General features: G+C 47.1%; 1 protein-coding gene across 1 annotated transcript in view; it reads right to left on the reverse strand.

The window, feature by feature from the left end:
* The window catches only part of RNF213 (ring finger protein 213), a 2876335-nt gene that overhangs the window by 1038056 nt on the left and 1823868 nt on the right, over positions 1-14411 (reverse strand). Inside the window, exon 30 of the mRNA XM_086931045.1 lies at positions 3772-3890. Coding sequence (XP_086787171.1) covers positions 3772-3890 — 119 coding nt within the window. The remainder of the gene's footprint in view (positions 1-3771; positions 3891-14411) is intronic.

A 14411-nucleotide genomic window follows, 5' to 3' on the forward strand; every position in this document is an offset into this window, starting at 1 on the left:
AATGTTTGGATAAGGTAAGTATGACTATAGGGGTATATGTTTTGGGGTACTGAGGTATATGTTTTGGGATGTTTGGGTATTTTAAGGGTTCAGATATAGTTTTGGGTTATGGGGTACAGGGGTAGTTTTAGGGTTTAGGGATAGGTATGGGTTTTGGGGTACATGGGTATTTTTAGGGTTCAGGGCTAGGTTTGGGTTTTGGGGTACAGGGGTATTTTAAGAGTTCAGGGCTAGGTTTGGGTTTTGGGGTACAGGGTTATTTTAGGGTTCAGGGGTAGGTTTGGGTTTTGGGGTACAGGGTTATTTTTAGGGTTCAGGGCTAGGTTTGGGGTTTGGGGTACAAGGGTTTTTATAGGGCTCAGGGCTAGGTTTGGGTTTTGGGGTACAGGGGTATTTTTAGGGTTTAGGGATAGGTTTGGGTTTTGGGGTACAGGGTATATTTATAGGGTTAAGATGGGTCAGTGTTTAAGGGTGTTGGGGTATTTTAACACCTTCGCAGCGGCGGCTATTCCGCCGCAGCGCTAAGGGGGCGGGGGGCCCGCGCGGCGCTCACACACTGGGTGACGGAACCGCTCCGTCACCAGCCTAGGGTGAGCTGTGCTGATGACGGAGCGGTTCCGTCATGGCCCCGCCCGCTCAATAGAACGCCCAGTGCAGGCACGGATTCTGCGCCGCGCAGGCGCGTCAGACAGGCCATGACGGAACCGCTCCGTCATCAGCACAGCGCCACCGCGGCTATTGACGGAGCGGTTCCGTCATCAGCATCGAAGAGGTTAAGGAGTAAGGGTGGGTTATGATTATGGGGTGCAGGGGTATTTAAAGGGAGCAGGGTGGGATTAGTTTTTAGGGTGTAAAGGGTAATAAAATAAAATAATAAATAAAAATAATATAAATAATGCAATTTAAAAGAATAAATGTTTTAATTAAATTATAAAAATGTGTATATATAGATATAGATATATATATATATCTATATATACACATACACACATATATACAAACATATATTTGATGTTTTAATAATGTACTTTTACAATGTATATGACTTTACCACACATGCATTTGCGTTATAATGGCATGCGTGATAAAGTCATATGCATTGTAAAAGTTTTAGAAATGATGTCTTTGCGGAGCAATAGTCCTGCGTTATAAAAATTGCGGAGTGATGATATGCGGGATGTTGGTTTGCGGAATATCATCACATATTCCCGGGGAGGGATAGTCCCTTTCTTGATATTTCCGTGGAGGCGGGCCTTGTGTCCGGAGGTGTGTGGCGCGAGGCCTGTGCGCAACAGAAGTGGAAAATCTCCAGTGTGCGCTTCAGGAGTGACCGGAAGTTAAGGCGAGATTACATTTCCTGCACAATGGCCCCTGTTTGCGCTCCTTCTGGCCTTTGAGAATAGCGCCATGCCTGACCTCCATACAGTAAAGCAGGTGCACGTCACTGGGAGCGCAGGGCAAGCACACCCGGAGCTGGAATGAACAAAACCTGGGAAGAAAAAACAATGAAATATTGGGCACAACGCTGGCTTTTTCCCCCATAATCCTGCGCCACACACACGCCCACGCCCCCAGCACACGCCCACAGCAAACGATGAGACATGGCATGAAGGGCGGAACGTACCACACGCCCCCAGTGTTTGACACGCCCACAGCACAACGCAGACATGCCCACAAGGGACTACTTTGCTGGCACGGATCTTTTACCTTTTAATGTATATGGTGGGCGTCTGCATAGCCTATGTCCTTCTGCTGCAACTGCCCTTTCCAACGCTGTATTGGGTGTTGTGATTGGTGCTGTGGTTCCTGAGATTACCCGCCTCAAAGGTTTGGGCTCTCTCTTTATTATATTAGTATGGATTAAGTATGGGCATGAGAGTGTAATCAATTCAGCAACTACCATTTTATATGTACTAAGTGAATGTAATTCAAGTGGAAATGGGGCAGCGCTTCCTTTATATCGGAAGTGAAAGGTAGTGGCCCTGGTTACTCATTTTTAGGAACCAAGAATTATTTTTCAGCATCCAAATTTGACCAAGAGAGAGTAAAGCAGAATAGATTTAAAGAAAAAGGTCAAGAAAGCTGTGAAAAGAGACAAAGGGATAAAGTAGAGATAAAAAACATCCTACAAGAATGAGACAGAGGCAGAAATAAGAGGATGGAGGAAGAAGAAGGCGTGTGTTGGTTCTTTCAAGACTTGTCAGTCCCGGCAAACAGCCACTCTGGCAAGAGACCATGCTGGCAGTGGTGTAATAAAAGCTTTGGCACCTGTACTTGTATTATTATTAATTAAGCACTGCCTTTGGGCATCCACCATAAACCCTTTCAGCCTGGAACAGTCTTTTCTACTCACTGCCTAGACCCCCTCACAGGAGGCACACACATCAGTCGTGGCTGGTGCAGGCAAGCGTGGTGGGGCAGTGGAGTCGGGCGGGGGGACCGAATAGGTTTTATTTATTTATTTAATTTGACCTATTCCATCGTCTGTCGACTTATCCACCGCCGCCCTATCGCACTTACCTGCGTCGGCCTCCTCTGAATTTAAATGCACCTCAATGCTGCCAGTTCACTGTGCAGATAGACCGAAATTCGTTTGATCACTACAAAGTCTGTCAGGCAACATTGCTCTGAAGTAAAATAGGCAACATCATTCCGTTTTTATTAGTTCTATTTTTTAAACGTAAGCCTGACGTGTCCTAAACCCCCACTCAGGGCATTAGTCATAAAAAAAAAAACAAGTGGGGGGACTAATTAGCATAAGCAATGAGCATTGGTGTTACAGGACATCACAGGAAGGGATGTCAGCACCCTGTGAGATCCTCCTTTTTAAAATAAATGTGCTAGCCTTTCCTTCCTTGCTAGCTATGGAAGGAAAGGTAATTTACCTGACTTGAGGATAATTACTTTACCCCCAAGTGGTGTATTTGTAACACACCAGTGATGTGCCGAGGACCAATACCACAAAACTTTCACTGTAAAGGAGTAGGCCTCTTACATGTGCGACAGGAAATGTTCTACTGCAGGGCTACTCAAATTACATATTGCTACCCACTTCAGATCACACCCTTGTATCTTTAATCTTGTCTTAACCACATCCCACATTGTAAACGGTTTCAATTACAGCAACTTATATTGCAATTGTTTCTCCTCGAATATAAATCTTCCCTGTAAGATAATCTTTAAAAGTATTTGTATAGCGCAACACTGTCACCCCTTAGGGTATCTGGAGCGGAGGGTGCTGTGTCTCCGCCGAAAAGCCAAGTCTTGAGTTTCCTTCTTAAGTCCGCAAGGGAGGGTGCTCCCTTGGCCTCAACACATAACTAAAATATAACATACAATGCATGTCATAGGGTAACAATGAAGTGTTTTTTTTCCCCTAGGCACCAAAACATTTCTCATTCGGGTCTAATGGGGTGAATAATAAAAATAAGTATGTGGAAAATCCATATTAAAGTGGAGAACAATTGTTGTGCTATTAAAGAGTAGCCCCCACATGAAATCAGTAAAGCAGACTGAGTGAGCAAGAGTTTGCGCCACACTAATTTGCCTATTTTTTGGCAGTGTCGCCCCTGAGCCTAGAGGTTATTCAGTAAAGTACATAAAAGATCCTTTCTTTTGTATGGTTCCTCTCTTCACACTGACAGAACAAGGCAATAGGCATCAAAGTTTGGTCCCAGCACCCCACACAGTAAAATGTAAACGCTATAGTAATAAACCAAGAAACACGTGTACTATTGGTTGGACTACAAACAATAGCCTAACATTCCCTACCTCCATGAAACCCCACGTAAGAGATTTCCCCTTCCATTCTGGATAACTTTGTGATGAAGTACACAAATACACTTGAATCTGGTACCAATGCCTTGTTGATCTCATTCACAGCAGAATACCTAAAAAAAAAAAAAAAAAAAAAAAAAAAGAATATCACCAATTAGAAGTGGCCATCTTTAGTAGCCCCCAAATCAGCACTTTGTTGAATGGGAACATACAATACAGCAAAATATAATAAAGAATCTTTCACCAAATAAATGCAATTTTCCAAACTACAGCAAAAAATACAATCAATAGCTTTTTTTTTACTTTTTCATATACATAGACACAGTAAGGCAAAGGGTAACCAAACTTAGGAAATTGGGGTGAAGAAAACAAAGGACAGAAAAAGGATTATGGATAACGTTTGTTGGATGTTAGATACCAATATATTTATTTATAAAGTTTTAGCAAATGTACTGGACATACAGAGTCTCCACATCTGTTTTTCTACAATAACCAGAGCTTGTGACATCCTCCTTTTGAGGTCTCGGCTAGCATAGGCTGCGTTTGCGCAGTCTCGCTGGTTAGGTCTCGGCTAGTGTAGGCTGCGATTGCGCAGTCTCGCTGGCAAGATTTTATGTTTCTAGTAGTGAGGCTTAAACCCGCCCCTCTTCTTCATTGGCTGGCTTCCTAAATGGCGGCCAGACATTGGAGAAGAGGTTTGTCTTTCAATTTAAGCCCTATCTTTTTCGGATTGGGGGGCGTGTTTTTTCGGTTCTTTCTCTGTGACGTCCTCAGTCCAAAACACGCCCCCCCATCTGAAAAGGACGGGGCTTAGTTCCTTTGTGTTTACGCTTGTTAAGTATAATAACTGCGGGTGCCCACCCCGCCTATTTGCGTCCTTGCGAATGCCCACCCCACATACCAACTTTAATTTTGCTCTCGAGGGAGCCTACCCCTCGTTTTGGCACAATGAAAATTGCCGCCGCAGCCCAGACTTAGCCGGAAGACAGGCAGCCTCTTGCTGACGTGGGCGGGGCCGCGAGACAGGAGGAAGCAGGAAGCGGATGGGAGCCCGCCCCGCGCTCCTGAAACGTGAAGTAGAGCGGCATTTGTACCCGGGGGTCCCGTGCTGTGAGGGAGAGCCCCGTGGTGCTGAGGGAGCCACGGAGAAGTACTGCGGTGGCTGGCGGGGATCCCGTGTGGGGGAGAGAGCCCCGCAGGCAGCTGGTCCAGTCCCGCGATATGAAGGAGGCAGCTGGGTGAAGTGAGATGTTGGCCAGGACGCCGGCAGGAGATCCGGCGTTGCCCAGGCAACAGGATCAGCCCGGGACGTATGGCTGTCGTGGTGAGAGCCGCCCAGCAGGACGTCGGCCTTCCGGCAGCGAGGGAAGCCGCATCGGACCCCCGGACACCGCATCCATTTCCCCCGCGGTGGAGCCCGAAAAAGGAAGAGAGGCTCCAAACGGAGGAAGAACAGGAGAGCCCGGTGAGTAGGTCTCGGGTGCAAAGGGGAGGGGAGCTTGAAGGGGCACATTGCCTGCCCCCCCCAGCCTGCCCATACCGCCTGCTTAGGGGGCACCTCTGCTGAGCGGGCTCGCCAGAGGGCGAGCCACTCTACTGTGGGGACATGCATTTGGGTCTCACGATCCCCCGACTGGGGACCCCGCTTACCTGTGCCATTAGTTTCTGAATTGGAAGCTCACAGCGGGGCCGCAGTTGGGGGCCGCTGCAACACGGGGCAAATTTGGTTACTCCTAGAGCTTGTGCGTGGCTCTATCAGGGGGCAAGTTATCAGAGAAGCCCCAGAGTGAGGGCCCAGAGGCACCGTAGTGCCAATGCGTGTCTCTTTAATTTGTCCCCTCCTCCCCCAGTTCCCCTTTCCTTAATTTCCCCCCATCTCTCTCGCTAACTCTTGAATTGAACCCCCCCCCCCGGACCCTTGGAGTGGCTTCTCACACATCCCCGTCAATGAACCTAAACGGGGCAGGAATTAATGGCCGAGCTGCGTAAACAAGACAGGAGCCTGGGCTGAGAAGACCCGGGCACGGGGGTCCGCGAGGCAAATGGGGCCACAAGGGGGGGGGGGGTGAGGGGGAGGGAGGGGGTTGGCTGAACGGAATGTCTAAAATACCCCTCAGCATGAGGGGCGGTCACTTCTCTGGGGTAGGAGTATCGTATGGGGAGGGGGCGTCTCAGCAGCACCTGGAGAAGATCTCATGCATTCCGGTAGAACTCCGGAGACTCTGCAACGGTGAGGGGTGTCTGTGCTGCACTCTGGGGAGGTCTCATAAGCTGTAGCACCATCTGACACTCTCCTTCTGAAGGCCTGCACACTGATGGGGTCTCATAGGTTGTAGAACCATCTGACACTCTCTCCCTCTGAAGGGATCTCTGCTGCACACTGAGTGGTCTCACGGAATCTAGCAGTTCTTCTGGGAAGGTGTCTCTACTGCACCTGGAATGGATCAGACACTCTCCTTCTGAACACTGAGGGGTTCTTATAGAGTCCATCAGTTCTTTTGACACTCTCCCATGATAAGGGGTGTCTCAGCTGCACCTTGAGAGTGTCTGAAACTCTCTCCTTCTGAAGGGGTCTCGTTTGAACACTGAGGGGGTCTCATCGAGTGCAACAGTACTTTTGACACTCTCCCATGGTAAGGGTGTCTCAGCCGCACCTGGAGATGGTCTGACAATCTCTTCTTCTGAAGGGGTCTCTTTTGAACACCGAGGGGGTCTCATAGTTTATGTTTGTGTTTACCACTGCTGCTGTGCTCACCAGTGGCGGCGGGTCATCAGGTGCTGCTAGATACACACGTATCTCACTTCTGCGCAGAATGGCGCGCACAATTTGGGTTGGTTGTCTAATTTAACACCATTTGATATTCTGTAAAAAGAGCACCACAATGATCTGTTGCACTATCAACACTCCTTATCCGAATTGACTTGTTTATTAGGGGGCAATATCTGCGTAGACTGCCTAGTCCTGTTTTTACTTCACGTAGTATGCTGCACCCTACATTGTCGCGCAGTGACGCTCCACACAAACCCCGCCACAGAATCTAACCAGAACTTTGTTTCTAGAAAAAATAGTTAAACATGGCTAGATCACTGTTCGAGAGAGCCCTTCCACCAGAAAATGAGTGTGCAACAGTCACCGTCAAAGAATGGTGGTGGCTTGGTGTTGTGTGTGTGTGTCTGGCTCTGTGTGTGTCTGGCTCTGTGTGTGTATGGCTGTGTGTGTGTGGTTCTGGGTGTGGCTTTGAGTGTGTGTGGCTCCGTGTGTGTGTGGCTGTGTGTGTGTGTGTGTGTGTGTGTGTGTGTCTGTGTGTGTGTGTGGCTCTGTGTGTGTGTGGCTCTGTGTGTGTGTAGCTCTGTGTGTGTGTAGCTCTGTGTGTGTGTAGCTCTGTGCGTGTGTAGCTCTGTGCGTGTGTAGCTCTGTGCGTGTGTAGCTCTGTGCGTGTGTAGCTCTGTGCGTGTGTAGCTCTGTGTGTGTGGCTCTGTGTGTGTGTGTGTGTGAGTGTGTGTGGATGTGTGGATGTGTGAGTGTGTGTGTGCGTGGCTCTGTGTGTGTGTGGGGCTCTGTGTGTGTGTGGGGCTGTGTGTGTGTGCGGGGCTCTGTGTGTGCGGGGCTCTGTGTGTGTGGGGCTGTGTGTGTGTGTGGGGCTGTGTGTGGGGTTCTGTGAGTGTGTGTGTGTGGTTGTGTGTGAGTGTTGGGGTGCAAATGCAATAGGTCTCGCATTTGCGAGAGATTAAGCTATTACTCTCTACTACTCTCTAATGCTTACCTATTGCCATTGTAAATGACAATACCATATATTTATTGGTTTAAAAAAAACAATAAATGAAAAAAAATAACATTTGCAATGCCAATAGCTTTAACTTTAAGAAAGACGAGACCTTTGCATTGTAAATTCTTGTTTAGGTGGACACGAGATTAAATAAGTGAAAGCAGAGGGCTATATGCAGACATCTGATCGACCTAGACTCAAGAATGAAGTCCAAACAGTAGAAAGATTTATCCCATGCATTTTCAGATAGCAAGCACTCAAGTTTCTCACGCATCCAAACTTTCTTCCAAAAAGAAACTCAGTCTTTCATGTAAATCATATAACCACCCTACTACTTGTGTCTTTTTTTCCTTACCCTGCGACTTCAGTTAAGCACTCGTTGATATGTTGGATTTTAAAAGGGTGTTAAGTTCTGTTCTGTTCTAATTGGGCAGTTGTAAACAAGTCTGTTTATCTTACTGGAGAAATTTTCCAATGAGAACACCTGGAAGATTAGGCCACACAGGTTCTCTTCCAAGACTCGTGGAATAGTAGAATTTTCAAGTGTCTCATGAAACTGAGGCTTCAGGTCAAGCAGAAGGAAATTCTTTAGGAACCCCCTTGAAAGGAAGAACAAGTCTTGTCCCATGAGGAAATTCGATGTTAGATACAGTGAAAAGAATTTGAGCAGGGGCGTGCAAATTTCCTTAAGGCTTGCTTCTAAACAGTTTCACCCAAAAGAGGGTAAAAAGTGATACATTTTAGGGCTGTACTTTCTCACATTGGAGGCCAGTGCATATTTCTCAGACTGTTAAAAATATGGCCAAATCACTTCAGACCCACTCTTATAGCTTCCTTCTGGATATGGTGCATTCAGTAAGTACATTCACAGGAAGCTCTAGATCTGGTGATGTGAACAAGAATGTATACAGTCTTAAGATTCTATGGTTTTTCATAGTAATATACATCGGGCGATTATCTAGTTCTAACCATGTCAATCCAGTAGATAAATGTATTCTCACATGATATATAACAAATACGAATTTCACGGAGTCTTTATTTATAAAGTAGCAGAAATAAGACAATATTCAGAAACCTTGTGTGAAGAATTAAGTATTCCCTAACTGTTTCCGCATCAGTTAAGAAGTGAGTTAGAATGAGGCACTGCTAAACAAGTGCACAAAATTACTTGATCACCAGGAAATGCTGCGATCTGTGTATATAGTGAGAAACCCTCTCCCTTTGGTCAGCATTAAGGTTTATGGAAACACATCATGTCTACGTCAAAAGATATACGTGACCGCCTCAGAGAAATATTGGCCACTGCTAATCAGTCTGGAAAGGCATATAGGAAAATGTTACCATGGCGGGTGAGGATGCAAATACATCTTAATAATATATGACGCCACCCCCTAAAAACATATCATACAAGCCAGAGTCCTCGCTGGTCGGTCGCCCTGACCAAATTGCTGGCGGTCACATATTTACCCAAGAATTTCACCTGTCTGCTGCATCACAAAGTCAGCTCTTTTTAAATGTAGTGGAACTAGTCTGGCATAATCAGATCTACCAGCGATCTCCCACTTTAGAGAGTAAATTTCAGACCCATGTTTTGTAAGTTGTCCTTGCTAGGATTTAAGTATGCCATGCCCTTTCGAAAAACACTCTCCCCTAACAAGCGCTTTAAAAGCCTCACACAAAGAGGTGGACTGAAGTGAACAAGTCTTGATTTAATTCGAAATATGTAGCTAAAGACTTCTTGATCAGACTGAAAAGCCTCGTACAGCAGTTCTTCAGGCTGCAGTTCTTCAGGCTGCAGTCACCATTGTCTGCAGCTACGAGCCACAGTAGGGACATGTAGGGAGAACACCACTGGAGAGTGGTCCGAATGGGTTCTGGGCACCTATTCTAGTCATCCTAGTACATCGCTGGTATCCTGCCAGTAGTCTATTCTGAAATGTAAGCTATAGACTGTAGGTAAAAAGAGTAATCTTGATCTGTTGGATGTCTTGCCTGGAATAGGTATACAAATGTATTTTGGGTAATTGTGTTTAATAATTTGTCTCATGCTCTGATATGTCTGACAGAAGAATCAAGCCTCGACTGCAGATCCCGAAGACTACATCCCAAATGATTGTGTGAAGTGCAGCAGCCCTAGCCTCAATCCAAGCTTTCCAGGGCCGTCAGCATTTGGTCCGTAGGCATTTATCAATAAAACATGCACGTCTCTAAGCAGATCTTGCAATAGTAGGTGGGGTCCTGTGGATCTGCCTTGACAGCCAGAAGTCAGAATGAAACTCCTTTTTTAATCAGTATGGGGACTCCTCGTTTTTAAGTGGAGAACAAGGAGAAGTCGGGATGCACACTAAACCCGCTAGCAAGGGTGCTAGTACAATATGCTAAATGTCTCTCTTGGAGTAGTGCTAGATCAACGCCATGCCTGGTGTGGTAAGAGCAGATTAGGCGAGCCCAGCAAGGGTTGTTCCTCCCGCGCACATTCCATGATATACATTTTAGTTTGTATGATGGTGTACTGTCTGTGGTGAATCATCTTGGCTTGGCAGTTCGGGCTGGACTGTTCCCATGAGGCACAGGGTCAGACTGATTTGCATATAGCCATGTCTGAACTGGGGTGGCAGAGTGGGCTAAAGAACGGTGATGGATTAAACCCAGATCTTTTGACTGGGTGTGAATGTTTGATTGATTCAGACGCTCTGTCCATCACCACCCCCTTTTGTACCGCTTTTGGCTGCCTTAAGTGTGGCAGGGTATGCTCAGACGTGAGTCCCTTGCTCACTTTGCCACTGGATTCAAGCAAGCCGGGCTGAAGACGGCTGGAATGCCAGAAACCGGTCCTCTGAAGCTTGTTTCCGGTCCAGGGAAGACATGGCTTGGCAGTTCGGGCTGGACTGTTCCCAAGAGGCACAGGGTCAGACTGATTTGCATATAGCCATGTCTGAACTGGGGTGGCAGAGTGGGCTAAAGAACGGTGATGGATTAAACCCAGATCTTTTGACTGGGTGTGAGTGTTTGATTGATTCAGATGCTCCGTCCATCACCACCCCCTTTTGTACCGCTTGTGGTGAATCATCAGCCATAGTTAGCGATGGTCTTGGTTTGTGTTTTAAAAAGGATGCTGTGTGCCGCATATTTGCCCTATGCGATTGTATGGCCTGAAACAGCCTACTATCTACCCCACCCCATTGCTGTTGTTTGGCTCACTAATTAAATAGTTTTTTCCTGCAGCAGATTTCCGGATTTCTTTACTGATTCTGCAAAAAGTATCTATTACATTTCCAGATACCTGTACAACTATCAGGGATACCACTAATAAAACAATTACTATTCTTCATTCGAACTTCAGGAAAGAAATGATTAGCGTTCGGACAAGTAGATTCACATGACTGGCTTAACAAACCATCCCTCCATATTGAAGAGACTTGTCATTTTACTCACTGTGGCTAAGGGATTTTTTGAATTTATGGCACTTTTCACTACATTACGAACAGGAAGCCAGTCGCACAAGTTAATTACCTTCGATAACGATATATCTGTAAGAAACATTAGTTAATGATAGATTCCTTACCTTAGAATATCCCCAGGCATCAGACTGGATCAAGAAAGCTTTAGTCAGCACAAGATGGCTGCCGTGTAAGAGCTCCTCGCAAGAGCTCCTGGCTTGGGGACTACAAAATCTGTAATTTTTCCCTGTATTGCCGAACCATCTGAACCTTACCAATCGGAACTGAACACTATATGGAACAACGAAAACAAAAACCATTAAAAAAATAATAATAATAAATACAGTGTGTTTTTCGTTAAGGCTCTCAACATATGCTGCGATCCGCGACGTCCTGGTGGGCCAGCTCCGGATCCGCCCCTCTGCTTGTCGCCTGCCTGGACTTGCCGTGGCTGACCCGTTAATCCGTGCAGCCGATCAGGGTAGGTGGATGGACGGACCGATCTTTTCCCCACCGTCTGTGATGACGCAGGACCTGCTGAGCATGCTACGGACCCTCCTATCCGCCTGTTGTCTGCGTGATTTGTCCGGAGGCTCACCCGGCGAACAAGACTGTTTGCTCTGGGTCGCGGAGAAATCCTGAGGCCCCCCGATCCTCTGGTTTGGCACTACGACGTGCTCCATGAGACACCTACTGCGATCCACAATGACTATGTACACGCTACAGAACCGTCCTCCAACGTGCTGCCCAGTCTGGAACCACTTAACTTCCAGCCTTTTGTCCCTGCTTACACTGCTCCAGCGAATCAGGCGACCCAGACGCATCCCGTAGTCGGCTCTAATCCAGACTTGTTTCTTGTCTGGCTGCGCGCGTTTCTCCTGCTGATTTGGGCCACCAGCACTTCCTCCTTGATCTATGGGCTGCCTTGGCTCATCCCGCCGTCGGTGAAAATCCCGTCAGTATCCGGTCGATGAGATTGGGTTGCTCCACACAGCTCTTGACTGCTTTTGTTGATGATCTGAAAGTAAACATTGATTGACCCCTCGGACCCCGGCTGCCGAGAGTTAACGTTGATTCTGTTTATTATTTTGAAAGTAAACATGATGGACCCCACAGACACGGCTGCCGAGTGTTGATGTGCCCTCCTGAAATCTGCACGTTGATCCGTGGTACTTGGAATGGAATGGAATACGTTTTTATATAGCGCGATAGCTACCCGCAGGCGTCCTAGCGCTTTAACAGAATACAGGTGGGTGAGGCAGGTCGAGATTATCTGCTGAAGAAAAAGGTTTTTAATTTTCTACGGAAAAGCAGGATGTTAGGTTCAGATCGGTTAGAGAGTGGGAGGGTGTTCCAGAGCCTGGCCGCATTTGTTGAAAACATTCTTCCTCCACTTCTTTCTCTTTTGAACCTAGGAATGATGACTTGGAAGGTGAGGGTCGACCTCAACTGCCTGTTGGGGTGGTAGGGGGTGAATAAAGTGTGATTCAGGGTTGCTCCTTTCCTATAGTAAGCACAGTGGGCAATGCACATGCTTTTAAAGTTGACTCTATCCTTTACTGGCAGCCAGTGAAGGGCTCTTAGTTCAGATTTCACTGATTGCCGTCTGGGGATGCGTAGGAGAGTACGAGCCGCACAGTTTTGGATAACCTGCAGTTTTTTTAGGGTGGATTCGGGGGCTCCTAGATAAAGGGCATTTCCGAAGACTAGCCAGGAGAGGATTAGACCCTGGACCAAGATCTGTCTGGCCTTGAAAGGGAGGAGCGGTAGGATCTTTCGTACGAGTCTAATAATACCTATACAGGTGGCTGCTAATTTGGTTGCCTGGTGGCCGAAGGTTAATGCGTTGTCCAGCCAGATGCCAGGCTCTTGATGGAATCCACGGCTGGGGGTGCGGGGCCTAGTGCTGGCGGCCACAGAGAGTCAATGGATTTTTGGGAGGAGTTGCCCAGCACCATTAGCTCTGTTTTGTCGCCATTCAGCTTCAGGTAGGACTGGCTCATCCAGGTGCATACTGCTTCCATGCAGCCTCTGAGATCGCTGGAGTAAGAGGAGGGATGAGTCAGGGTAACCACCAGTTGCGTGTCGTCGGCGTAAGACACGACTTGAACGCCAAAAGGGCGTATTATTTCTGAAAGGAGAAGCATGTAAATGTTAAATAGTGTGGGGCTCAAGGACGAGCCCTGAGGAACCCCACAACTGAGTGGTTTGCTGGGAGAAGTGGTATTACCCTCACAGACACGGAAGGAGCGGTTAGAAAGAAAGGAGTGTAGCCAGGCCGCAGCAGTGGAGGTAATCCCTAGCTCTGACATTCTGTAGCGTAAGATGTCATGATTTACAGTGTTGAAGGCGGCACTGAGGTCCAGTAAAATAATGGCCACAGTGCCGCCCTGATCCACGATTTTTCTAGCTCCTTCTGTTACTGCTAATAGACCAGTTTCTGTTCCGTGCATGGGGTGGAACCCCGTCTGAGAGGTGTCCAGGGAGTTGTTAGTTTCCAAGAATTCTGTCAGGCATTGGTTTACGTGTTTTTCCGCGATTTTAGTCATCCAAGGTAACAAAGAGATGGGGTGGTAGTTCCCCGGATTCATCGGATCTAGATTGGGTTTCTTCAGGAGAGCCTTCACTATAGCTTGTTTCCAATTTGGGGGAACAAGCCCTACTGAGAGAGAGTTGTGATCAGGTTCAGAATGCTGGGGAGGATGGTGGGGGTGATAGTTTTTAGGAAACGAGCTGGGGCTGGGTCACTAGGGGATCCAGACTTGACTTGTAGTATTATGGTTTCTAGATTGGTAGGCTCCAGAGGAGGAAAGGTTTCCAGGGAAGTAGGAGGGGTAGGTCTGGTATACTGCTGTGCTGATAGGGGGTGAGGGGGTGGGGGGAAGGAGGAGTAGATCGTGGCTATTTTGTTGTAAAATAATCGGCCTGTTCATTGCAACGAGTTTGTGCGGTCAAAGGATCTGGTAGCTTGTCTGGGAGTTTTAGCAAGCTTTTTGCGATCTGGTAAATTTCCTTAGGTTTGGATGCTGCTTCATTAATCTTATTTCCGAAGAAACTGGTTTGAGCTTTTTTTATGCTGATTTTATAGATTTTTAAAGACGCCCGGTATTCAGTTTTGTTGATGTGTGAATAGTCAAGGCGCCATTTCCGTTCCAGTCTTTTACATTTTCTCTTAAGAGTGCGCAGGTCCTGGGAGTACCAAGGGGCATTTTTAGGTCTCTGTTTGGATTTGATGTCCTTAAGTGGAAAAGTGGAATCTAGAGAGGTGGTAATCCATTAATTAAAATTGTCGTTGCTGATGATCGGGTCGGGGTTATTTTCCGGGGCAGAAGCTTCCAGTACGGAAGTCCACAGGTTAGTTTTGAGTTGTGACCATTTGCGGTTTCTGCTTGGGGCGGGGGGTGGTGTGGGGCGAGATTCTGCTGGT

This window comes from Lissotriton vulgaris, chromosome 7, assembly GCF_964263255.1.
Source record: "Lissotriton vulgaris chromosome 7, aLisVul1.2, whole genome shotgun sequence".
In the NCBI taxonomy this organism is placed as follows: Eukaryota; Metazoa; Chordata; class Amphibia; order Caudata; family Salamandridae; genus Lissotriton; species Lissotriton vulgaris.